The sequence below is a fragment of the Rutidosis leptorrhynchoides genome, unplaced genomic scaffold (genome assembly GCF_046630445.1).
Source record: "Rutidosis leptorrhynchoides isolate AG116_Rl617_1_P2 unplaced genomic scaffold, CSIRO_AGI_Rlap_v1 contig270, whole genome shotgun sequence".
Classification (NCBI taxonomy): domain Eukaryota; kingdom Viridiplantae; phylum Streptophyta; class Magnoliopsida; order Asterales; family Asteraceae; genus Rutidosis; species Rutidosis leptorrhynchoides.
The window spans coordinates 1-24,823 of NW_027266516.1; the positions used below are offsets into that span (position 1 = coordinate 1).

A 24,823-nucleotide genomic window follows, 5' to 3' on the forward strand; every position below is an offset into this window, starting at 1 on the left:
CGCGGCCGCTGCAGCCCGTCGCCGGAGAGATCGGGCAGCCGTTGCCCTCCGCGAGGGTCGACGGGCCAAAATCGAGGCACCCTCGCTCAGCTCTGGTGTGGGTGCCCAGATCTAGGCCCGCCGGCCCTCGTGGGGGGCCGGCGGCCGTCGCCCCCCTGGGTGAGTCGTCGCTGGCCCTCACAGGGGGCCGGCGGGGCTCGCCCAGATCTGGCGATCCTCGCTGGCCTCGAGCGAGGGCCGACGAGGCCTCGCCCAGGGTGGGCGACGGTCGTCGGCCCTCGCCTAGGGCCGGTGAGGCCCGGCCACCCCCGCCCAAAGCCGGCGACCGTTGCCTGGCCCCTCTGGTGATGGGCAGCGGCAGCGAGGGGAGGAGTCGCTGTTTCTCTTTTTTAATAAATATTTTAACTTTTTTTTAAAGTTTTTGGTAAAAATAAGATAAAATGAATAAATTTGATTTTTTTAGTTTTTAAATCTAATTTTTTTAAAAATAATTAAAAAATTCACGTGGAAAATAAAAAAATTATTTAAAATGCCACGTCAGCATATTTAACGGAAAAGGCTAACGACGTCGATCTTAGGACTCGTTTGAAACAATTTGACAAGTTTTAGGATTTGAATGTACTTTTTGCAAGTCTTAGGACTGAAATGCATTTTCGTGACAAGTTATAGGACTTCTGGAACACTTATCCCTAAAATCTATTACTCTCATACCATAAAAATTTGATAAGTCCATAAATCCTGGGGGGTTATATCATTTTTTTTATCGGTGCCTGTGCAGTTCATATAGTGGAAGCATATTCAACATCTTCCTATTCCATAATTGAAAATGATGCACACCAACTTAAACATTTTTATAAGATAAAACCGAACAATTTTATTTACATAAGCTTAATAGACATCATCAATCGGTACACCAAAATTTGCCGTGGTTTTTCTATACCCGGCTACACACTCAAAAGATAACCGACTCCCTCTTTCCTTTCTTTCCAAACAATCATGTACAAAAGCTTCATCTACTACCTGTCACACACGATCACACCCAGCCTGGTCCATCAGTTGGCAACGGTGGCAACATTCCTAGCATGATCCCATCACAATGAATGTGCACCGACAGAAACTCTTAAACTACGGGGCCATCAGGTAAATCGGCGTCATACATGACTATAACCCATACTCGGATGACCAATCCTCGAATCTCAACATGAGTGTGCTCTGAACACATGCACTTAACGTCGACTGGGACATCGTAAAAAGTATAGCGAGTGACAGGTAGCAAAGGCATCTTTTAATCTAAAATGTTAGTCCCCAAACGGGGTGAATACAACCACTCAGCAGTATAAGATTCATTAAGCTATATCATGCAGTATCATCAATATCCAGATTCATGCAAGATAAACAAAAGCAGGCAGTCAAAGTATAAGCATGCATCAAAATCATGAAATTCTTCAATGCAATGGCAATTACAATTTCAAAAGATCAAAATATAACATGTCCATTTACACAAGTCCCAATCATAAGGCCAAATTGTAATGACATGTCCCATTCCATACCATACAATTTAGTCTCATAACCAGACCACACTCACACTTAATATAATCATCAGATTTAATCATTCAAACAATTCTATCCCCTTAGAGGACCAATGTTTGTGTCCTCCTGGGATTTCGCATCCACCCTGGCATCACGAAAGCCTTCAGCATTCAGCCACCTAGGGCCACTAGGCATGCGAAGCGTATCATACTCCAGACATCTCGTACCCCACTTGGCATCACGAGGAATACCTCCGAGCCTCACCATGAGAATGGTTACCCCGACCCTCCAGATTTGCGTACTAACTAGCATACAATCGAGCATTCCGAAGCTCCGAAGGAAAAACCTCCGGCATTCAGCCACTTAGAGCCACCGGGCATCGACTCATTCGATCCTTTGGGCATTCCGACTCCCAGGGCATCATTGACTCGAGGGTCCAACGGCAACAATTAACATCTTAATTTCAAAAAAATACTTTCAAATGCAATGACAAGATGTCCCAAGAATCCTTCATCAGATCTCAATATTACATAATATGCCAATGCCAGTATCATCATGTCACTAGCAATTTAAGAAGCATTCACCTTTGAGACAAATTGAGCAAATTTGGAACAACAACAGCTCAAACATCACAATGCACAGTTTTTCTAATAAGTTTGGAATAACCCATAAATGAACTCAGAAAATTATGAAATTTTGGTATGTTATAGATGAGACATAAAGAAAGAAACTTCATGAATGACACTAGGTCAGATTCGTTGTGTAAAAAGAGTACTAGTTTGCTGTTTCCTTTGAAATTCTGCAGTAACTTTCAAGTTCGGTACCTACAGAAGGAAATTCATTTCACCACCTATATCTTGTCCGTTTGTTTTCAAATTTTGATATGTTATTACTAAGCATGTTCCCTGAAACTTTCATTTAGAGTTCAAAGTCCAATTCTATGTATAAAATTACAGAAAATTTGTGGAATCATCAAAGGTCAAGCTATTCTTACAAAACAGAGTACTGGTTTCAATAGATTCACTCCTATCTTCATGTTTTCACATTCATATGGCTAGATTTAGACGTCTAAGTCAATTTGATGGGTTTTTCTATTATGTAAAATGGTTCATTTTCTTATCTTCACCATTATAAATCAGAGCGATACAATTAAAAGGACTTTCTATCTAACTTTCCCTAAAACAAAATCGGTACATATGGTTTTCTTCATTCCTAATTCAATCAAGTCATTTGTTTCTCTACCAATTTATCTTACAACACTTCAAGTCTCTTCCACAGCATCTAAGAACACTTTCAGCAAGTTCTTATTAACAGAGAAACTCTCCCACAGCTCGGCTCAAAGCATATATTCATCCCTAAGCTCACTCATCTCAACATATACCACATTTTTCACTCGGCAACCATTTCCTCACCTTGCTTGATCAAAACACAGCCATCTTTCACTAAATTTTCGAGACAAGCAAAACTAAAAAACAACAAGCAATGATTTCTAACTTCAATCTAGTTCCCGTTGAGCTCAATCCAACAAAGCACAGCAACAATACATTTAGTTCTCCACAGAATAGCAGCTCCCAATTCTGCATTTTCTCACATCTACCAGCATTTCGCAGATAAGTGCAGCATGCAAAGACATAGGTTAATGAACTTCCACTTGCCTCTAGCTTTTCTACTCGGTTGCAAGCGAAAATAGGGGCTCGGGGGATCTTAGCTTGGCTCAACGGCGACGGGGATCGGCGGCGTCGACGGCGGCAGCTCGGACACGACACGAGCGAAGGGTGGCCTTCCTTCTCTACTCTGCCTCACACGCTCGGACCGCCCATTGCACACCCTATATATATATATATAGATATCTCTCTCTCTCTCTCTCTCTTACTTGCCCGCTCACTCTCTCGGCCTCCCTCTCCCTTGCTCAAACTGAAAGCTTTTGCTTTCTTTGCTTAATTATTTTGCTAATTTTTGCATGAAGATGACAGATGGCTTCAAGGAAGGGACAAGTGGAGAGTGTCTGAGGTAGCAATGGACAAGTGGAGAGTGGCGTGTCTCCCTTGTCTGGTTCTCTCCTCCCCCCCCCCCCCTTTTCAGTCGACGGCTTTGGAGGCTCATTGGGCCTGCTTGGGCCCAAAAAATTTTGGGGCCAAAAGTCCAAAATTAAAGGCCCATAGTCTTTAAAATATAAGCCCATAATTATGAAGCACTTTGTTTTCTATAATCAATTTATATTCCCATAATTTAATTGCTTCAAGAACAAATGTATAGCCGAAATTCTTGCATGCGGTCCAACTCCTCAAAATTTTATTCTTAAATTTCAGCATGCATGTTCCTCATGCATGACCAAATTCCATTCCTTTGGTTCTTAGAAAAATAATAATATCAGTCGATCAAAGTCCAAAGATTTTCTCTTGTTGCACGGTTGATCGGTCCAATAGATAAAAGAAAACACAGCCGTTGCATATTTGAGGGTCATTGGAATTTTCGGATGCCACACCATGAAAGGAAAAAAATCTTCTAAATTAGGAGAAAATGTTTTCCATTTTTGAAAAGTGGAAAACATTTTCCTCACTTGATCTATCTTATCTCACACCTCTACAAATCCTCACTTGTTCCTCCTCTTTCTTCTTATTCTTTTTTTTTTTTGGTTTCCCATCTTCTTCTTTCTTGGCTAGTCATTGGCCGTCACTAGGTGAACCTTGAGCTCGTCGATCTCAAGCTCGCGCTCGTCAATTTGGCGAGCCTTAAGCTCGATGCTTGTGTTTGCCAATTTGGTGAGCAGCAAACTAACATTTGGTTTGATTTTATACTCTCAGATTTGTCATATTTTGCAAAGTGAAAATCCGTTTTACGTGATATTAATATTATTATACAAAATATTCTTCCTTAAATATTCAAATATTTTATTCTCTCTGATTTTATTGTGCTTTGACTAAGTGAGAATTTCCTTTTCAAGATATTATTGTGCATAATATTTGGGATTCTACTTCTATCACTCAACAGTTACCAAAACTTCTAGATACAAATCTGTCCAATTGGTAGATTAGAAGACGATCTTCTAAGATACTGTCAAACGGCTAGTTTGGAAGTGGAGGAGTATTTAAGGAGATCAAGGACCGATGAGCAAGTAAGAGACGAAGCATATAATTTGTAATTCCAAAGTCTAAGCGACCTTCGATCATACACTTGTCTCTTGTGAGCTTAAATGTTTGTGATTATGAGAAAAATACCAAAAGAGTGACTTAGTGAGATAGTATGATCTACCACTAAGTGTTTGCACTCAAAGTTATAATCTTTTGTTGATTGCATAGTGGAATCCAACAGAAGACTGTAATCGTGGGAAAGTGGACGTAGGCTTAATCTAAGTCAAACCACTATAATTTATGTGTTATTATTCTCTTCCCCAAACTCCTTTATTTTGTTCGTAATTTTATTTAACTATTAAAGTCTGAACTCTCTCAAAGTCTATTGTTCTTTAGACTTAGTTTCAAAAGTCTGTTGTTCTTCAGACTCATATTCAAAAACAAAATATATTACTGCATTTCATGAAAAAATTTCTTCACACCTATTCACTCCCATCTAGGTGTTCATACTAGCACTTTCAGTGGTCATTCGGAAAATTATGCAAGTACCATAACACTGAGTAGTAGAGACAACAGGGATTTCCGATTGGCCCATTCCAACTAATAATTTGAGCATTTTCCCTTTTTTAATTTTTAATTTTTTATTTTTAGGACGGGCCATTAAATCTTAATACATGCAATGGCGATCGTTGACTGACTGGTAGTAGTTTGACTTATAGTTGATAAAGTCTAAAAAAAATAAAATAGAACGTGGTGATAAGAAAGCCTTTGGTGTGATCTCTCATCAAATTTTGAGAAGAACCAATGGTTCATCCATAAAATCTACTGTCAATGAGGGAACCTTAAATTATTTTTATTAGAAATTAACTTTTGAAATAGAAATAAAAAAATCTATTCTATTCCTCAATGAATTTCTGAGTAAAAATATGCATTTGATAATAACACAAAATTTATGTTTTTGAAATAAAAATCTATTTGATAACAATATAAAATTTCTTTCTCTTGGGCGGTGAGCAATCGGCAGGGGTGGCACCCGTGCGGTGGATGGTGACTAGCAGTGGCGGACAACGACTAGCGGCGAATGATGTCGATCGATAGTGGACGGCAACTAGCCATGAATTGCAACAAGTAGCAGACGGCGACGGATTGCGGCAACAACGGGTGAAGGGTCAACTAGTAGCAATAATGAGCAATATGAAGAATTTTTATTTCTAAAATAAAAAAGTATAAAATTTTCACTTTTCATTTATGTTCCAACCTTATTTTTAGACTAAAAATTTGTTTTAGAAATAAATAAAAAAATAGTATTGCCAAACATATTTTTGTTCCAGAAACAAATCGAGAAGAGAAAAAAAGTTCTACAACAAAAATATAATAGTTATTATGCACGTCCTTAGACTAACTACCCACTTTGGTCCTAATCAACTTAGCTAATGCAGCCGTCGAAAAGTACTGATTAAATAAAGTAGCTTTATGCAATGGAGAACGTCCATACCAGGGCAGTAAATAAAGTAGTTATTGACATTACTGATACAAGTAGTACTGTTTACCCAAAAATGATAATAAAGCTAGCAAATGCGCACGCACGGTAGATGTAACTATAATATTCACATCTAAAAAATTAAACAAAACTTTATTGCTACATGTGAAATTACTGATATAAACTAATATATTTGAAGTATGTTATGATATTATGACAAGATCCAAATATCTCAAGACGTGAAATCTTATTGAGGATGTTATTATTATTATTATTATTATTTTGGGTAAAGTTATTGAGGATGTTACTGTTAAATGAAGAACATTCAAATTCTAATATTGAAATATGTGAAAGACTATATGGGCTTATTAACGTACGCATTTGTTCATGAATTCAATATTTGTAAAACAAGTAATTAAGGACATTTTGAAAAGAAAACGCATGATGTCCCTTACCAGTTGGATGTCCTTTTTGCTTCGTATAATTGGACGCACGATGTGCATAAGTAATCAAGAGAAACTTTTCACACTAAATAATTGGACAATTTGCACGTGTATCATAAAATGTTAAATTAGAATTTATCACATCACTTTATGAATCGATATTGTCCCCTGCTGGATTGGGCAAGGACTCGCCTCACGAGCTCGCCCTCGCCAAGCAACGATGAGGCGAGCCCTCTCTAGATCCAACAGAGGCTTACCTTGCTAGTGGTTGGGTGAGTTTGCCTAACCGTCTCAATCCGGCGACCGGTGAGGGATGGCCGATCACCGGAGTCAAAGGAAGAAGGAGAAAGAGAGATAAAAAAGATTAAAAAATTAATAAAATATTTCGAAAAAATAAAATATCATTAAAAGACTATCATTGGCATTGACGAGCCAATTTTTGCCAAAAGGATTAAACTGGCATAATTGTAAAAGGTTTGAGACTCAGTTGGCTAAAAAAATAAGTTTATGACTGAACTGGCATAATTGCAAAATATTTAAGACTTTTTTAATAATTTTTCCTACATATTTGAGTACCTAATTTTAATCCATCACACTATTTTGCATTTCAATCGATAGGCGAGTAGTTGTGCTTCCACATCCGTAAAAAGGCTAAAATATTACTGCTCAAATGAGTCTAAATGCACGTGTTAAAAAGACCATGGTGACAATTACTCTACTGACCAGGGGATGGACGGTTTATAAAGCGGCGAAGCCTTATATAGACCCATGATATCCAGACGGAGGAAGGAGGAATCTTACAGAAATTTGCCTGTTCTCTTTTCTCTTCCAATTTTTCTTGATAGGACGAGCCAAGGATGTTTCATCTCCTACTTCCATTGCTGCTGTTGATCTCCAACGTCAGACGATCACAATCAGCCATCATCGAGAGCCTACCAGGCTTCCCCGGAGACCTTCCCTTCAAACTCGAAACAGGGTCAGCTTGCGTTATGTGTTTATGAGCAACCACAATGTAGCAAATGATTTGATTCGCTGTTTCTTTCCTTCATCTTCAAGATATATATATATATATATATATATATATATATATATATATATATATTTGAATGGTGGTGAAACAAAACTGGTGCAGATACGTCGGGGTAGGAGAGTCGGAGGAAGTGCAGCTATTTTACTACTTCATCGAGTCGGAGAGGAGCCCCAACGATGACCCTTTGTTGCTTTGGCTCACCGGCGGTCCGGGTTGCTCCGCTCTATCCGGCCTCCTCTTCGAAATAGGTGCATTCTCTCTTTTCAATTCCTTCATTCATCATTTTTCTTCTTCCTAGCGATATTATTATTATTTGGTGACGTGGAGCTTTTGGTAGCCTTCTTCTTTTTTCTCTTATTTTTGGAAGGGTATTAGATTATGCTATTTAATACTTGATAAAAATAATTAAGATGGTCACTCATTTAGCTCCCGCCAACCTCCAATCCGTAAAAGATCATGACACAAGCACTATTCTGTTTTCTATGGCTTTGTTTTCTTTAGGATGAGTCACTGTAATGCTCATGTAGATTGAACCAAATCGCCTACGAAGTTTTGATAAGACCTTAATGAGCTCGTAGTAACTTTTCATGGTATGACAAATGCTTAAATGTGTGTGTGTGTATATCTATCTATTCAATAGAAAAAAACACAAGATGTCCTATCTAATATCCACCTCAAGAAAATCCCCAACATAGTCAAATGTTAAATAGTAGGAGTCTCATTGTCTTATCTCTATCTCTATCTTATTATTTTAGCCAGGATTCTTTACCAAAACCCCGATAAAAAAAGTATATATATGCAACTGAATTGAACGATCATGTATAGTGATGGGCATTCCTTTTATAAGCATTTATGTTCTCAAACCTGCTCAAAGCCTGCAATTAAATTCCTTATGGACTATAATAGAATATTATGCAACTAAGATTCAAGTCGTTCTTTATTGATAACATTATGCATCATTCCATTGATTATTTTAGTAGCAATAGTTGCTCCAAAAGAATAGTTGCGCTCCAAAAAATTGACTAGCATTATCACTTACAGAAGGGTCCTCTTTCCAATCCAGCACTTACAAAAAAAGGTCCTATCTCCTTTTCAAAATAAAAAGAATAGTTGAAATCTGGTGTGACAAGTATATAAGATGCTGGTAGAAAGATTTTTGTAATTTGAGGAGGATATTGGCGACCATACCGTAGAACTTACGTTGGCAATTGAGAAAGTCGGATGTTCTTTTGTCACTTTCTCATGTTCCGTGGGCAAAAGACAAGCCAAAATCCCATCTTTTTTGGACGAAATCTCCTATCCTTTCCATTTTCTGCCTATTCAAGGGGTCCAAATTATGCCACTCACCACAATTTCTCGTACTCTTATCCCAACTCTAGTTTTTACTCATGTTGTACCCAGGGGCGTCGATAGGTTTGAGTCGGGTTTTCATGATACCTGGCCCAAAACACTAAAAGGTGCGATTGACCCTACCTAACTCGATACTTGTATTCTGTATAACTCAAAAAAATTATTCCAGTCCAGTCAGGCAAACATCAATTAGCTAGGCTCAGATCTATGATGTCATCCTCGTTACGCACGCATGGAGAGAGAAGAGGAGAGAGAGGGAGATTAGGCTATGCTCTAGGGGTGTCAAAATACCCATCTGGGCCTAACTTGATCCAACCCAATCTAGCCCAACTCGATCCAACCTGACCCCAACCCTAATAATACCAACATCTAAAAATCCCTACCTGAAGAAGATTGAGACCCAACCCCCAAAATACTCTAATTTTAAGGTTGGATCAGGTTTTTTTGACACCATAGCTATACCTATATAAGTTGATAAATACTTAAACTTAACTCGAGTGGGCTCCTAGGGCATCATACACTCCTTCAATGAATTCCTTTGTAATGGGGTATGTCTCATAATAAAGTATCACGTGAATTTGAATTTTGTGAGCTCAACTCACATCAATTGAGGTGCTGACACTGATTAATGATATGAGCCCTCTTAGAACTCATATGATATAGCAATTTGTGTGAGTCGAGATTCATATGTATCATGAAAAGTGGGCCACATATGAGACTCATATAATCTAGCGATCCATGATAGTTGGGCCCACATGCTATGGGTGCAAATGACAATTTCTCTAGACTCATTATGGTTGCATTTCCACTTTTTCCTTCTCTAAAGTGAACTATTGAATTTGGAGAATAAATCTTCAACAGCATCACATATAGGCTATGTCTTACGTGCATTCATCATACAAAGTCAATCTCCATCAAGAAAATAGCCTTGCCCTGAGAGTTCAATAAAAATTTGTCATTTTAATTATACGCTTGTATATATATAAATACACCTACACTAGATGTGAACTTTCATACTTTTGATGGTTTTCATTTGAAATTGACTGCTCATCTAAGCTTTTTTCTTCAAATGGGAGTCTCTAACTCTGAGAAAGTTACTTTTTCAATTTATACCTAAAGTCACCACAAGTGATACTATTTTGATGTATTTATGCTAGTGCCGCCTTGTCTTGCGGCTCTTATGTGATGTTGCTATCTAGGCAACGTGATTTTAGTTGCTCTCTAACGTTGTGACATTTAAGGTAAATTGGAAAGCAATTTTCTAGATATTTCAATTTGGGGCATGCCAGATTTATTATGGATGCAAACTCCCTATCATTTGAAAATCAACATACCGGTCAAAAGCAAAACCCTTTTGAATGGTGTGGCCTACCCATGATATTGATGTTTGTATGTTTTCGCACAGGTCCTTTGCAATTTGATTATTCAAATTCCAGCGGAATCAGACCAGTGTTCGAGTTAAATCCCTATTCCTGGACAAAGGTGAATTACCTATATTTTTAACGAGGGTTAATAGTATTAAATTTATCAAGATTAAAAGTTGTCAATATTTTCTTATAACAGATTGCCAACATAATATTTTTAGATGCACCCGCGGGTACGGGATTTTCTTATGCAATGACATGGGCAGCATACAATATTAATGACACTTCCTCAGCAGCACAGACATATGAGTTCTTAAGAAAGGTAGCCACTCGAGTTAATACCAACAATATGTTATCCCATCATAAGAAGATGCCTTTAAGGCAATTATCACAGATAATTATTTGGATCAATACAGTTCCTTCATTTTATTGTATTTTATTTTTGAGGTAGTGGCTATTGGCTCATCCCAAGTTCCTCACAAATCAGCTTTACATCAGCGGTGATTCTTATTCCGGTGTTGTCGTCCCCATCATTGTTAAAGAAATATACGATGGTACGCAATTGAACTTTACCTTCATAAAGAGTTTTATTTTCAAATTAATTACTTGATATTTGTCTCCCTCACGCTCTGAAGAAGTTATATTCTCTTCATAAAAAAGACTCTGCTTGCATTTTTGTATAGGAAATGAAGCCGGACGCGAGCCACCAATGAATCTCAAAGTGTGTAATACTCTTGTTGAGTTTGGTTTATAAATTAATCTTCTACGACATTTAAAATGTTAGGCTCTATGTGCTCTTCTCATAGTTCACACTAATGTTAAAAGTCATATGTATGCTACTATTTCCTCAACATTTCAACTTTGTATCTGCTAGCATCATCATTGTGGTTATATGAATAGGGTTACGTGCTAGGCAATCCAGTGACTTGGGAAGTAAAGGACATTAGTCAAAGGATTCCATATGGTTATAAGACGGCTCTCATATCAGATGAACTTTACGAGGTGAATTTACAACATGTCTTAACTCTGATAAGATCTCCATATCATCAAAATAATAATAATAATAATATACTAGTAATTATAATTACTCATGAAATGAAGTTTTCATGATTTTACCTTTGCATTCATGTTTTCAAGTCAACAAAAACGGATTGCAATGGAGATTACATGAATGTAGATCCTACAAACGGAGCATGTCTAAGAGATCTTGAAATGGTGTCAATAGTAAGTGCTATCGTTATAACATCAACCTCTTTCATATTTTATTCTGCAAGATGTATGTCACTGAGATATGTTTCCTTGTGAAATTTTCTAGTGCCTTGAGAAGATAAATATCCCTCAAATATTGGAACCCAAGTGTAGTGCGTTATCTCCTAACCATACGAGGCTAAAATGGAGTAGAAGTATACTCAAAGAGAATATCATCGATGTCATTTCGATGCCTCAACAATCCAAGCCATGGTGTCGGGTACATCCTAAATTTACACCCTCAAAATCTATGAATTCATTACCTAAAATTATAGCATCTGTCTATACATCTAAGACAATATATGATGAACACATGAATTTTAATAAATAACTTATGCGCCGTTTCACATAAATTTCTCTATCGACAGTCTTATAACTATTTGTACTCCTACATTTGGGCCAACGAAAGGAATGTCCAAGAAGCCCTTCACATACGAGAGGTATGAAGAAACATTCTCTTTCACAAGCATCACTAACATTAATATAGTTATACTGATTACCGAATAATGACATTTAGGGCATGAAGCCAGAATGGAATAGATGCAACGAGAGTATATCTTACACAAAGGACATTCTTAATAGTGTAGTCTATCATAGATACCTCTCCAAGACATCCCTTCGTGCCCTAATTTACAGGTATTGCGTCAGCTAAATGGATAAGTTTCTTTTGCACTTTATTTGCATTTTCACATAAATCAAAGGCATTTTCTATTGTTGACGAAAGTACTCTTATTGCAGTGGTGATCATGACATGGGTATTCTGTACGTGGGTACACTGGATTGGATAAGATCACTTAATTTGACTTTACTTGGTCCGTGGGGGCCTTGGTATGTCGATGGTCAAGTGGCCGGGTAATAATTTCATCATAATCCGCTAAGATCACTATAATATTTTTCATCAAATTCAATTTACTTAATCATCTTCTTGTCAAAATTGTTTAGCTTCGTACTTCGCTTGGTGACCAACGTTATTATTACATTGTGAACAGTATGCGTCTCAATCTAACTAACCAAAAATGTTTGCTTGTCAAGTTCCATCGCTTGTCTAGGTTCAAAACCATACTTGAGCTAAAAAAAACTTCGTACCATATCCTAAATAGACTTTTAAACATAAATTAACTCACTGAGAGTCTCCCACTATGGTAAAGTACTCATATCTCCATTACACATACTACTAATGGAAAATAGATAATGAAAAGTTGTCTACTGAATTTATTATTAATATTAACAGTAGTAGAAATAGAATATATTTTCTTCAACGATACACTGAGACAATCATGATCAACCTGTGATTTTTCTATGCTGCTCAAGATATTAAGTTAGGTTAACAATAACAGTCAAATTTGGATTGGGCCGCAACTCAACCATTCTTGCGCAAATTTCTCATACAACTAGCTCTAGACTCTACGCACTCTGCACACCACAAATAAAGATTTTCCTAGGGGTGGATTTTTAGGGGCCTTCTGACACTCAAGTCAGTTTGAATTTTTAAGAGAAGTGAAATTGATAAGAGTAATGACTTATGTATCTCAAATGTCCCTTGCCTCGAATAATTGACTCTAGACTACTTACACTTTAATAGCCCGGGGTTTCCCAATTTTTGGAGACGTGATAATGTGGGTAGTCTTTCTGGAACGTGGGCGCAGCTTTAGGCTCCCTGCCTATATGGGTCCGGACTTGTCTTTCGTCCCCCCTTCTGGATTCTCCACCTGCTCTTCTTCCGGATCGAGTTGAGCCTTTGATGTAGAGACGGCCTTCCCCATTTCATGGTTTAAAAGGAATCACGCCAATGGGCTTATTTCTTACTGTCATTGATTTTTAGTCGAAATTGATGCTATCACTTAATTTACTTGTCAGTTGTCACCACCAAAAGTCCAAAACACTAGAAAGTTTTAACAAAATAAATAAGTCACTTCAATCTTGTTTCTCAAAAGCTTCCAACCGCTAATTTGGTCAATTTGAGTCGGCAAAATTGAACTTATCGCAGATTACCTCATTTAGTATTAGAATCCACATTTTCATTCTTCTTAATTTATTTTGAGTAAAACACGTTTTAGCTCTTTTGGGTCGTTTTTTGAACACTTTGCATTTCTTTCACCTCAAATTTCTTGCATCTGATTTCCCAGTTGTATGCACATACGTGTGTTGACACCTAAATTTTGGCGACCCATTTAGTCATTTATCGCCTTAAAAAATTAGGGATTAATTTTATCCCTAAAAAAATATTAATTGCATAGCATATAGATTTATGTGCATTTGTTTTTTAATTTGCATTTTTTTTATATATTGGACAGGTGGCGGATGGGTCGAATTAGTGGTTTTGGGTTTTAAATTAGCAGGCTGGGCTAGGCCCACGAAAGGAGAAAATTAACCCAAGCCCGTCGTTATGTTTAATTAATTATCTTGGAAAAAATTAAGATTTGATGCGATATTATGATTTTTGGAAATTAAAAAAATCGCATTGTGATCTTATCTTTATCAATAGATGATGAAATCGAGGGAGAATATTTTTGAGATAAGGATTTGGGTGATCGGGAGGTTATAGATTATCTTCGTGCATATTGAAAAAAAATATCATCCACTTTGGTTAATTTTCTACGAAGATTAACTATTTTTTACCTATAAAAGCAATCGTGTACGGGGAGAGAAGGGGGGCTTCTTGGAAAAAAATTCAGAAAAAAGTCAAGAGAGAAGAGCAAAAAAAAGCAAAAAGCTTCTGGAGAAAAGCGAAGGAAGAGGGAGAGTGACGTGAGAGAGAGAGAGAGAGGAGAAAAGTAAAGGGGTGATTTGACCCCTACTGTTCATCATCTTCCCCAAATCGCTGCCCCTTCTCTGCAACTTCCATCCGCGAGGCTTCCGCCACCGTGCCGCGCCGAGCCTTGCCCCTGCCCCGGCGACCCGAAGCTCGACGCTCCACCCTCCGCGAGTAGGCCCGAGCCGTGCCGCAGCCGAGCCTCCTTCCCCGCGCCGACGCGGCCGCCGGACTCCGTCCGCAAGCCTCGACGACCCGCGCCACTGCGCCGGAGCCCCACTCACCCGCGCCTGCCACTCCGCCGCGCCGCTCGTCTCCGTTGCCCCCGTGAAGCCGCTCTGTGCCCTCTGCTCTAACCCGACTTCAATCCGAAGCTCCACCTGCAGTGCCCAACGCCTAAGCCTGCCGGATCCGCACCGCCGCGCCTCCCTCTCGCCGCGCCTGCACCATCGCCAATCAACCTCACTTGCGACCGCCTCGCTCGAAGCCCCACCGGACGCTGAGCCGATGCCCTTGCAGCAACCCGCGAAGCTGTTTATGCCTCGACGTGTTTCTGCCGCCCAATCCACCTGCCTCTCCTCGTTGGAGCTCCTCACCGTGCACCTGCTGTGCCCTCGCCGGAGCTCTGACGCCGGCCATCCTCCACTACGAGCTGCCAAGCCACCGTTCAAAAACGAAAGAAAAAGAGAAAAAGAAAAATCAGATTAGGTAGTTTTTCTTTTATTATTTTTATTATTATTTCTTTAATATTCTGTTTTAGTAGAATTGTTCCTAAATATGTGATTGAGATCCCAATATGAAATAGTCCCTCAAGCTAGGGATTGACAGTTCGATTTTCGCGCCCGAAATCCGACTCGCAATCCCTTATAAAAATCGACAATCCAATCTCAAGCCCGAGATTTGATTTGTGATTTAATTTAAAATTGGCCAACCCGATCTCATGTGCGAGATATGGTTCGTCAATTTTTAGATATCAATCTTATCTTATTTGATTCGCTGTTGGTTGGGTTAGTCTTATTTTCATAAAAGAAAAATCCAAAAAATATTTGAGTTAGGATTAGATTTGTTGATTTAGGGTTAAAATTGCAATCTTATCTCGAGTTTTAAATAAAAAAAAATCAAAAAAATGTTGAATTAAGATTAGGTTGGGCTATTATCTTTAAAATAAGATTTTTCTTAAATAAAAAAAAAATCAAAAGAAAGAGCACATTCATAGGATGTTAGTTTTAAATTTGAATTGCATGTTTTGTCATGTAAAAATTTTAATTTCGAAATTAATAAATTAATTTAAAAAAACACAAAAAATCATCATGCATATATCATGTTGAATTAAGACGTTCTTTGCACGTCATCGCATATTAGATAAATTGCATGGTAGATTAAGATAATATCTTAGTTTAGATTAGGATTTAATGTGACTTGATCCTTAGTTTAAATTAGATAGAATTTTAATCTAGTCAAAATCATTTTTGCATTTTTAAATAGAAATATCAAATGCATATCATTTAGTTCTTATTAGGTTCATTTAATTAGAACTTCCTCGTCATTAAATTAAGTCATAAATGTCGCGTGACATATAGTATGTCATTGCATCGCATTACCTATCATTAGAATTAGGTCATTTGATTAATTTAGATTGCATATTTAATTGTTGCATTTTTTAATTTCAAATTCCATGGAAAATATAAAAGAATTAGAATGAATTCATCTCATGCTTTAAGATAGATTGCATGCTTATTTATGACATACAATTTTGGTCATGTTATTATATTATTTCATGTTAGAATAGTGACATGCATTGCATAAGTCATCATTTTCATTAAATTAAGTGAAAACAAAAAAGAAAGAAATTGCGTGTTAATTAGAAACCATATCTAGGATTGTTGATGTGGATTTTAATTTAACACTGCAGATGCTTTCGTTGCTTTGAGGTAAGTTCTGCATCATTTAATTGCTTTCTTGGATGTTAAATTGGTGGTTTGCGCACCTGCATGAACACCTCACATGTTAGAGAAATATATTTAAAATCAATCCAAATTGCTTGCCAAACGTTTTTTCAAAAATAAAAAGAAAGGTACCGAAAGGGTATTAGAGAAATCTAACGTAACCAAGTCCCCGTACCCTTAGTCTTTGGTTCGTAGGAGTAAAGTAAATCTCCTGTTACTTTACTAGGATTTCTAATCGACCCACCAAAAATAGATTAGTGGCGACTCCTAGTTAAAATTTAATTGCATGTTAACAATTCAAACCTAAGTCGCGAATTGGTACAGGCTTGGGAAAGCCCGAGCTAAGCTTAAAGACTTAGCAATCCATTAGCCAAACCTTAGGTGGTTCAAACCCGAAAAATTGGTCGCGACAACGTGCATTGTCTGTGCTCGAGCAGTCGTCAAATGTTATATGTACTAACTTCTTAATCTGTCTCGACAGATACTCTATACTATATTCAGAGAACAGTAAATATGATTTGACATTTACAACAATCAAGGTAGAACCAACTCCCCTCCATTATATATATATATATTATCCTTTTACATTCACATACGCCTCAAAAAATGATTATTTGAAATTGCAATGATACTTTTTCTTTTTATTTCTCCCATTTTTCCGTGGTGCAGGGAGGGGGGCACACAGCTCCGGAGTATAAACCCAAGGAATGTCTGGCAATGGTGGATAGATGGTTCTCTTATTACTCTCTCTAGGCTCATTTCCATTGGCCTTTGTGTTGATGCTCGAACCATGTCCAATTTTATCACCCAATAATAATGTGGTCGTGTCCTGTCAAATCATCCTTCTTTGTGTGAGAAGCTTTGGCTCTGGTGATTGAGCCACCTTGATAAAATGAGGACAATAAATGTTCTTGCAATTGAAAAGCTATTTCCATCTAAAAAAGTATTTTTGTACAAGAACAACATGCACGGTTATCAAAAGAAAATAAACTAATTGTGACAGCCCAGGCAGCGGTGTGTGGGGAGGAGGGATGGCAATACGTCCGCGCCTCGGTCCCTGGACATGCACAAGGAGGGGGCGCGTCTCCTGTCACACATTGCTTAGGGGGGAGTTCTGAGCTAGTTTATAAGGCTTGGGTTCTTTAACTTGTGTAAGGCGTTTTAAAGCCATAAGGGCTGAAGGCCTAAAGCGGACAATTGGGTCCTTACACTGATTGACTGTTAGTTTGGGATTAAGTAAAAGTACTACTTTTTTGTTCTAACGTCAAAATTGAAAATACCATCTAAAATCTGAAGAAATTGCAAATATATATATATATATATATGTGTGTGTGTGTGTGTGTGTGTGTGTGTGTGTGTGTGTGTGTGTGAAATTGCATATCAAAATTAGCATATTTGAAAAATTTCATCTATCTTGGGTTAAAATAAGTTGAAGTGAGTGCATAGGAAGATTTTGATTAAGCAAAAAGTAAAAAATTAAATAATAATAATAATAATAATAATATAAATAAATAAATAAATAAATAAATAAATAAATGGGAGCATAAATAGTTGGACTTTTCCTTTTTCAACACTCTATACATGCGTAAAAAATTTATTATATTACCGGGGATAGAATAAAAGAACAACAGAAGTCTCAAATATTGGGTAAGTGGTCAAACATTTCGTCTTGTTATAGACAGGAGATCCTATACCTACTCAAACTAAACTTGGGGCAACATACGATGTAGGTTGAGTTCTATTTGATGCAAAGAAATTCTAGATTTATTATGGGATTCTTTGACTTAATGTCCTTTCGCTCACTTGTCACCAAATTACCGAGTATATAACTCGATTTGTGAAGAGAGAAAATATTGAATTAGTACATATTAAATTTTAAAATTTATTGTGAGAATATAATTGAATACTAAAAATTTCGTATAACCTAGTCCTAAAATTTGTGAAATTAATGCAATCAAGCTCCTCATTAACTTCGTCTTTTTTAACTAATGGAAGATACTACTTAGCTTTTTTCATTACTTTTTTAAGACGCATGGCGTAAACGTAGCGCGCACTAAGTACCACATAAAAAAATCATAATTTTTATTGAAAAGAAGATAAAGATTAAAAAAGAAGAAAACAAGAGTTGAAGTAATGGAAAAGTTAGAAGAAAAAAAAAAAAAGAGCCATGGGCTGTTTGCCTTCATCGAGCCACTCCTCAGACATAGCGGGCCAGGCTGCCGATGGCGACTTGGCAGAGTGGCTGCAAGGTTGGACAAGTGCGTGGGCTGGCTCAACTCGCAGCTGTGCCGGAGCGTGCTGTTCAGAGCTTCGGGAGCATCCGCGCATTCGCCCCCATTCGTCGAAGTTTGCTCGGAGCGGAGGTGAGAAAGAGCTCTGGATCTTAAGCTTTGCTTTTTGCTTCCCCAGGCCAAAAGCGAGCAAAATATGGCCCCAAGGAAGGCGGCGCATGAAAGGAGTTCAGTGAATTGGAAATTAAACAGGGACGGACGACGAAGCCAAAGCCGTCGAAGGTGCGAGAACGAGAGTTTTGGAGCTTGTAGATTGGAACTTTGACGGGAACGGCGAAATTGAACAGAGAGCGGACAAAGGAGGCTCGCCTTGCTCTTTTGAATATAATTATAAAAAGGAAAAGGGTAGATCATACTTTTCCGTCAGCTAATTTGGACAAAGCTGATTGAATGACTTGATTGCGCTAATTTGACAAATTTTAGGATTTAATTACACTTTATAAAAGTTATAAAACTCGATTGCATTTTCACGATAAGTTTTAATACTCCTAACATATTTACCTCGAAAAAATGTTTAGCACCTAACTTAATTTATAACGTTGTCACGATCAAATGTTTCCGTTATTGTGTACTGTTTTACCGGGAGTTTTCACTGTTGGTTGAGGGAGTTGTCAAGAGAAACAATAAGCATGCTCGGAATATTTAGTGAAAAAATCGCTGAGGATTTCCCGTCCTTGCACACCGAATGATTTTCCTTGGATTTTTTTTTTCCTACTAGAGTAAACGTGACTAATGTCGACACGTTTATTAAATACACAAAACACATCGAGATTGAATCGGTATACGCTAAATTTCTCTGACAAGAAAGATAAATTCGGAATCGCATTTTTATTAAGTGACTAATCTGGATTTGGTTTAAGTACCAAGCCAAAGGCCAATGGAAATGAGCTAGAGAGGGTAATAAGAAAACCATCTGTCCACCATTGCAAGACATTGTTTGGGTTTGTACTCCGGAGCTGTGTGTCCCCCTCCCTGCACCATCCAAAAAGGGGAGGGAAAACAAGAAAACAATTATTACGATTTTAGATAATCATTTTTGAGAAGTATATGAGCGGAAAAAAGGACAAAAGAAGAAATGGAAGGGAGTTCGGTCTTACCTTAATCGTCGTGAACGTCAGATCATACTTGCTATTTTTCGAATACAGTATAGAGTATCTATCCACACAAATAAAAAAAAATTAATATAACATTTGTCGACTCTTCAAGCACTTGCGATGCGGGTAAATGCATGCAAAAGGGAAATTAGATACAAAATATTCGATGTGAAAGAAGATATACGAAGATGTTCACAGAATAAATTTTAAAAATGGTGCAAAAGAGCCTAAAATACTTTGTAACTTAAAGTAAATTAAGAAAACTCAAAATGAGGACTCTACTACTGAAAGAGATAACGTATGTTAAGGTCATTTTTTCCTTACTCATGTTGACCAATTAGCCATTTGAGGCTGTTGAGCAACGAAATGGGCATGACTTCTTTATTTTGTTAAAATGTTTTAGTACATTGCACTTTCTATGGCTGACGACTAGACTCCAGCTCTTGGACAAAGGCCATTGACGTGGATCGTTTGAGGCCATGAACCACCGGTTCCTAAACCAAAGGACCGGTCCGATCTGGTCCGGAAGAGCAAGAGGGAGAATCTGGAAAGGGGGAGAAAAGACAAGTCCGGACCCATCAATTCGGATTCCGACAGCCACGTCTCGGACTGTTCGGCGAAGAGAGGTGGAACGTGGACTAGCAGATATACCCACTTTCTTGAAAATGTCAAATTTCCAAAAATTGGAGGACCCCAGGGTATCAAAGTAAATACAAATAGCCGAAAATCAATCATTAGAGGAAAGAGACGTGAAAAACATAAGTCATTGTTTTGTCAATTTCACTTCTCTAAAGCACAAAATTAATAATAAACCCAATGAACAATTTATCATTATGTTTTGTCCACTAGTAATGTGTAACCAGCACTTCACTGCAATGGAAGACGGTCAAAGTGAGTTTATTTAAGTTTAGAATTCTAATTGTGATTTGTTGCAAACTTTTTCAGCTTGAAAAATGATTCTCGACTCAGCCAAGAGATGGGAGCAAAGTTCATTGACAATATCATTTTTAGTATCTAGTTCGATCGAGAGGCACGTTGTTCACAATGGTATAAATATGTTTGTCATGGAGTGAAGTACAAAAGATAAACATTTATGAGAAGATGATGATCAACTAAACAGAAGTTCAATAAGAAAAAAAATTTTGTATAGTGATCTTAATAGATTAGGATGAAATTATTACCCGGCTATTTGACCTTCAACGAACCAAGGCGACCACGAACCTTCTAAAGTTAAATTGAGTGATCTTATCCAATCTAATGTAGCCACGTACGGGATAGCCAAGTCATGATCACCACTACAACAAGAGTAAATTTTGTAAATACAAGCAAGAACCGCGGATTTATGTAAAAGGCAATTACACAGTAAAAGGAAAAAAGAAGAAATTCAACCAAGATGAGAAACTTATTCACTTGGCCATCGTAGTACCTGTAAACAAGGGCACGGAGGGTTTTCTCAGAGAGGTATTCATGATAAACTACAGCATTAAGAACGTCCTTTGTGTAAGATAGAGTGTGGTTGCATCTATTCCACTCTTGCTTTGTTCCCTGGATGTCATTATCAAGTAAAAATTGTAAATATATAGATGTCGGCGATGCCCGTGAAGAGAATGGTTCTTCATTACCGTTCGTATGCCAAGGGCTTCTTGGACTTTCTCATCATTGGCCCAAATGTAAGAGTATATGTAGTTAGCGGGCTGTTGAGGGAGAAATTTAAGTAAGTGAAACAGCGCATTCGCTCATTATCAAAATCAAGATGCTCAATCTTATACTGTCTTACGCATATGGATAGATGACACACTTTTAGATACTGTATTTACAGAATTTGGTAGGAGTTAATTTAGGATGTACCCGACACCATGGCCTGGATTGATGAGGCATCGAAACGATGTTGACAGTATCCTCTTCGAGTATGCTTCTGCTCCACTTTAGCCTCGTGTGGTTAGGAGATATGAGATTACATGATGGTTCCAGTACTTGAGCCAAAAATATCTTCTCGAGGCACTAGAAGATATCACGAGGAAACACATCTCGGTCATTCGTCGCATACTTATATATTTGCGGCAAATAATATGAGAGAGGTGGATGGTTATAACAATAACACTTACTAGCGACACCATTTCAAGGTCAGTTAGACAAGCTCCGTTGGTGGGATCTACATTCTGGAAATCTCCATTGCAATCCGTTTTCGTGGTCTTGAAAACACGAATTCAAAAGTAAAATTACGAAAACGTCGATTCATATCTAATTCTCATTACTAATGTATTATATCCTTCAATGACATAGGGATATTATCAGAGTTAACTAATGCAATAAGTTTACCTCGTAAAGTTCATCCGATACGAGAGCCATCTTGTTAGTGTATGGAATTCTAAAACTCATGTCCTTCTCATCGCAAGTCACCGGATTGCCTAGCGTATAACCCTGCTCATATAACCGGAACAATAATGTTTGACTTAACATATATGGCTTAGTATCAATAGATATGAAGTGGAAATTTTGAGCATTACAAGACATGAGAAGAGCACACGAGAGTATTACGTACCACGAGATTCATTTGCGGTTGGTGTCCAGCTTCAATTCCTATACAGAAAAGGAAACGGAATTTTTGTATTTAATGAAGAGAAAATGGATTCTTGAGTGCCAAAATGACACAGAATGTGTGGGTAAACTTCAATTACGCACCATCCTGTATATTTTTAACAATGATGGGGATAACGACACCGGAATAAGAATCTCCAGTGATGTAAAGCGGATTGGCGAGGAAGCTGGGGTGAGACACAAGCCACTGCATCAGAAAAGGGAAAAATATGACAAAAGCCAAGGAAGTGAATTGGTCCATGTAATTAGGTACAATGATTAATTTGAGGTGACATGATGTTGGTATCAATACAGATGGTTACCTTTCTTAAGAACTCGTACGTTTGTGCTGCTGAGGAAGTGTCGCTAACGTTGTATGCTGTGTCTGTTGTTGCATATGAAAATCCCGTGCCCACAGGTGCATCCAAAAATATTACATTGGCCACCTGTGATACAAAAATGTGACCACTTCTAGTCTTGATAAGTTTTACGATAATAATGCTAGCCGAAAATAAAGGTAATTCACCTTTGTCCAGGAGTAAGGATTATACTTCAGTATCGGTTTAGTTCCACTAGAACTTGAAAAATCAAACTGCATCGGACCTGTACGAAAACATGTGGACGTCAAGATCGTGGGAGATTGAAACCATTTAATAGATTTTGCTTTCGACCAGCGTATGGATTTTTAGTTGATATGGAATGACCATTGTGTATATATATCATGTCATGAAAAGTTGCTACTACCTCATTTAGATCTAAATCAAAAGTTCGTTGGCAGTTTGGTCTAACTAAAACGTGTATCACGGCACTCATGGAAAAGGTAAAGGAGCCACATAAAAACAAAGAAGTGGTGGGGAGCTCAGTGATTGGCCACCCTAATCATTTCTACATATTATAATGCAGCTTAATCTAGCAGTGTTTGTAGAGAGAGAGAGAGAGAGAGAGAGGAAAACGAACGCTGCCGAAAGCTCCGGGTCGCCCAAAAAATAGTAATGTGAGGAAGAAGAAAAACACAGAAGACGACCACGACGACCACGACCACGACAGTGGTGATGAATTGAGAAGTTAATGAGAGAGACTGGACCTATTTCGTAGATGAGGCTGGACAAAGAGGAGCAACCGGGACCACCGGTGAGCCAAACCAACAAAGGGTCCCTCTTGGGGCTCCTCTCGGACTCGATGAAGTAGTAGAATAGCTGCACTTCCTCCAGCTCTCCTACCCCTACGTATCTGCATCATTTTTGTTTGCACCGCCATCCAAACCAACATTAAGAAGACGACATTGATAATCATACATTACTCTCGAACACAAAGTAAAAAAAAATAGCGAATCGAGTCATTTGCTACTTTGTAGTTGCTCATAAACATATAATGTGAGCTAACCCGGTTTCAAGTTTGAAAGGAAGCTCCCCGGGGAAACCTGGGAGACTCTCGACGATGGCTGATCGCGATGGTCCAACATTGGAGATCAAGAGCAGCAATGGAAGTAGGAGGTGCAACATTCTTGGCTCGGACAACCAAGAAAAGTGGTGAGGAAAAGAGAACTAGGCAGATTTCTGTAAGGTCCCTATTTCCTCTGCGTGGATTTCGCGGGGTTATATATAAGGCTTTTCCCGGCTTTCTAAACAGTCCATCCACTCGTCAAAAATGCACGCACACTCGGGACCTTTTTTAGCAACAGCGTGTACGGGATTCGGCAGCATACCTACTCCTCCGACCGAATTGATTTAAGGCTTTTGTAAGAGAGGAACTGAATCGGACTCGATCCCTTGCGAAGGAGCAAATTCTACCGGGGGTAGGTTTAGTCAACGATACGTGGATCACGTGCGTCTGTTGACCCAATATCCATTCGTAGGTCTACATCTTGTGTCGATGTGCGGAGATATAAAAACGATGGGACGATGATCGAGAGAAGGGCAGGTTTCACGTTGACTCCTAGATGTCTGTGTTAGAATCGTAATAACGAAAGGGAGAGAAAGAAGCATACTTTAATGAAATGTTTCAAAAGTCCCGCTCCATCCCTTTAATTTATCCCACGTGACCGAAAATCGATCATGGAAAGCGTTGAAAATCGGTGGGCCAAACAAGAGAGAATTAAAAAACTATTTTTCACCCATTTTGTCTTGTCCATTATTGACTTGAGAAATATTGTGCAAAATGTGTGTGTGTGTGTGTGTATATATATATATATATATATATATATATATATATATATATATATATATATATATATATATAAATGAAGGTAGCCGTTCAAATATGAAGTGCTAGTCTGTTTTTAGATAGATTTAGAAAGATTAATTCAGAACTTGATCCTTCTGCTAACGAAGGAAAATTCAAGGTGACCTCTTCCTTTGAAATATCAAGTTCTCCTACAAGGAAATTAAAAGGGCTGAGGATGTGTCTAAGGAAAATTCAAGAGAGGATCTTAGTTTAAGGTGTTCTGAAGAGAAAATGTTTTACTCCATTGAAAGCAAGAAATCAAAAGTACGGCGTATATGAAGTTTTGTTACTCCCGGCCCCGTCTCGTGCGTGGGTTGCGAGTCCTCGAGCAAGCTGTTTGACAGCTTTGCTCGCGGGTGAAGGTCTGGTCAGCGCTTCAGATGGAAAGCCTAGCAGTTCTTGAAGGCCTTAGGTTGCCTTGCAT

General features: G+C 38.2%; 2 protein-coding genes across 2 annotated transcripts; one reads left to right on the top strand and one right to left on the bottom strand.

Annotated features, from left to right (window-relative positions):
* Nucleotides 1-2,240: 2,240 nt before the first annotated feature.
* On the top strand, nt 2,241-16,967 carry LOC139882436 (serine carboxypeptidase-like 7). The gene is made up of 17 exons (XM_071866756.1): nt 2,241-2,334; nt 3,497-3,582; nt 4,538-4,645; nt 7,370-7,500; nt 7,657-7,802; nt 10,310-10,386; nt 10,468-10,590; nt 10,720-10,822; nt 10,952-10,989; nt 11,169-11,270; nt 11,406-11,492; nt 11,584-11,736; nt 11,885-11,956; nt 12,034-12,152; nt 12,255-12,368; nt 16,696-16,753; nt 16,884-16,967. Exons 1-17 carry the CDS (start codon nt 2,241-2,243, stop codon nt 16,965-16,967), a joined length of 1,695 nt encoding a protein of 564 aa, XP_071722857.1.
* A 2,426-nt stretch (nt 16,968-19,393) lies between these two features.
* Nucleotides 19,394-23,678, bottom strand: LOC139882438 (serine carboxypeptidase-like 18). Its single transcript, XM_071866757.1, has 14 exons — nt 23,560-23,678; nt 23,261-23,406; nt 22,703-22,779; nt 22,500-22,622; nt 22,282-22,384; nt 22,145-22,179; nt 21,919-22,023; nt 21,705-21,791; nt 21,448-21,600; nt 21,222-21,293; nt 21,026-21,144; nt 20,781-20,894; nt 19,603-19,660; nt 19,394-19,477 (listed from the first exon to the last, which is right to left on the bottom strand). The coding sequence occupies exons 1-14, from the start codon at nt 23,676-23,678 to the stop codon at nt 19,394-19,396; spliced, it is 1,395 nt and encodes a 464-aa protein (XP_071722858.1).
* Nucleotides 23,679-24,823: the final 1,145 nt, after the last annotated feature.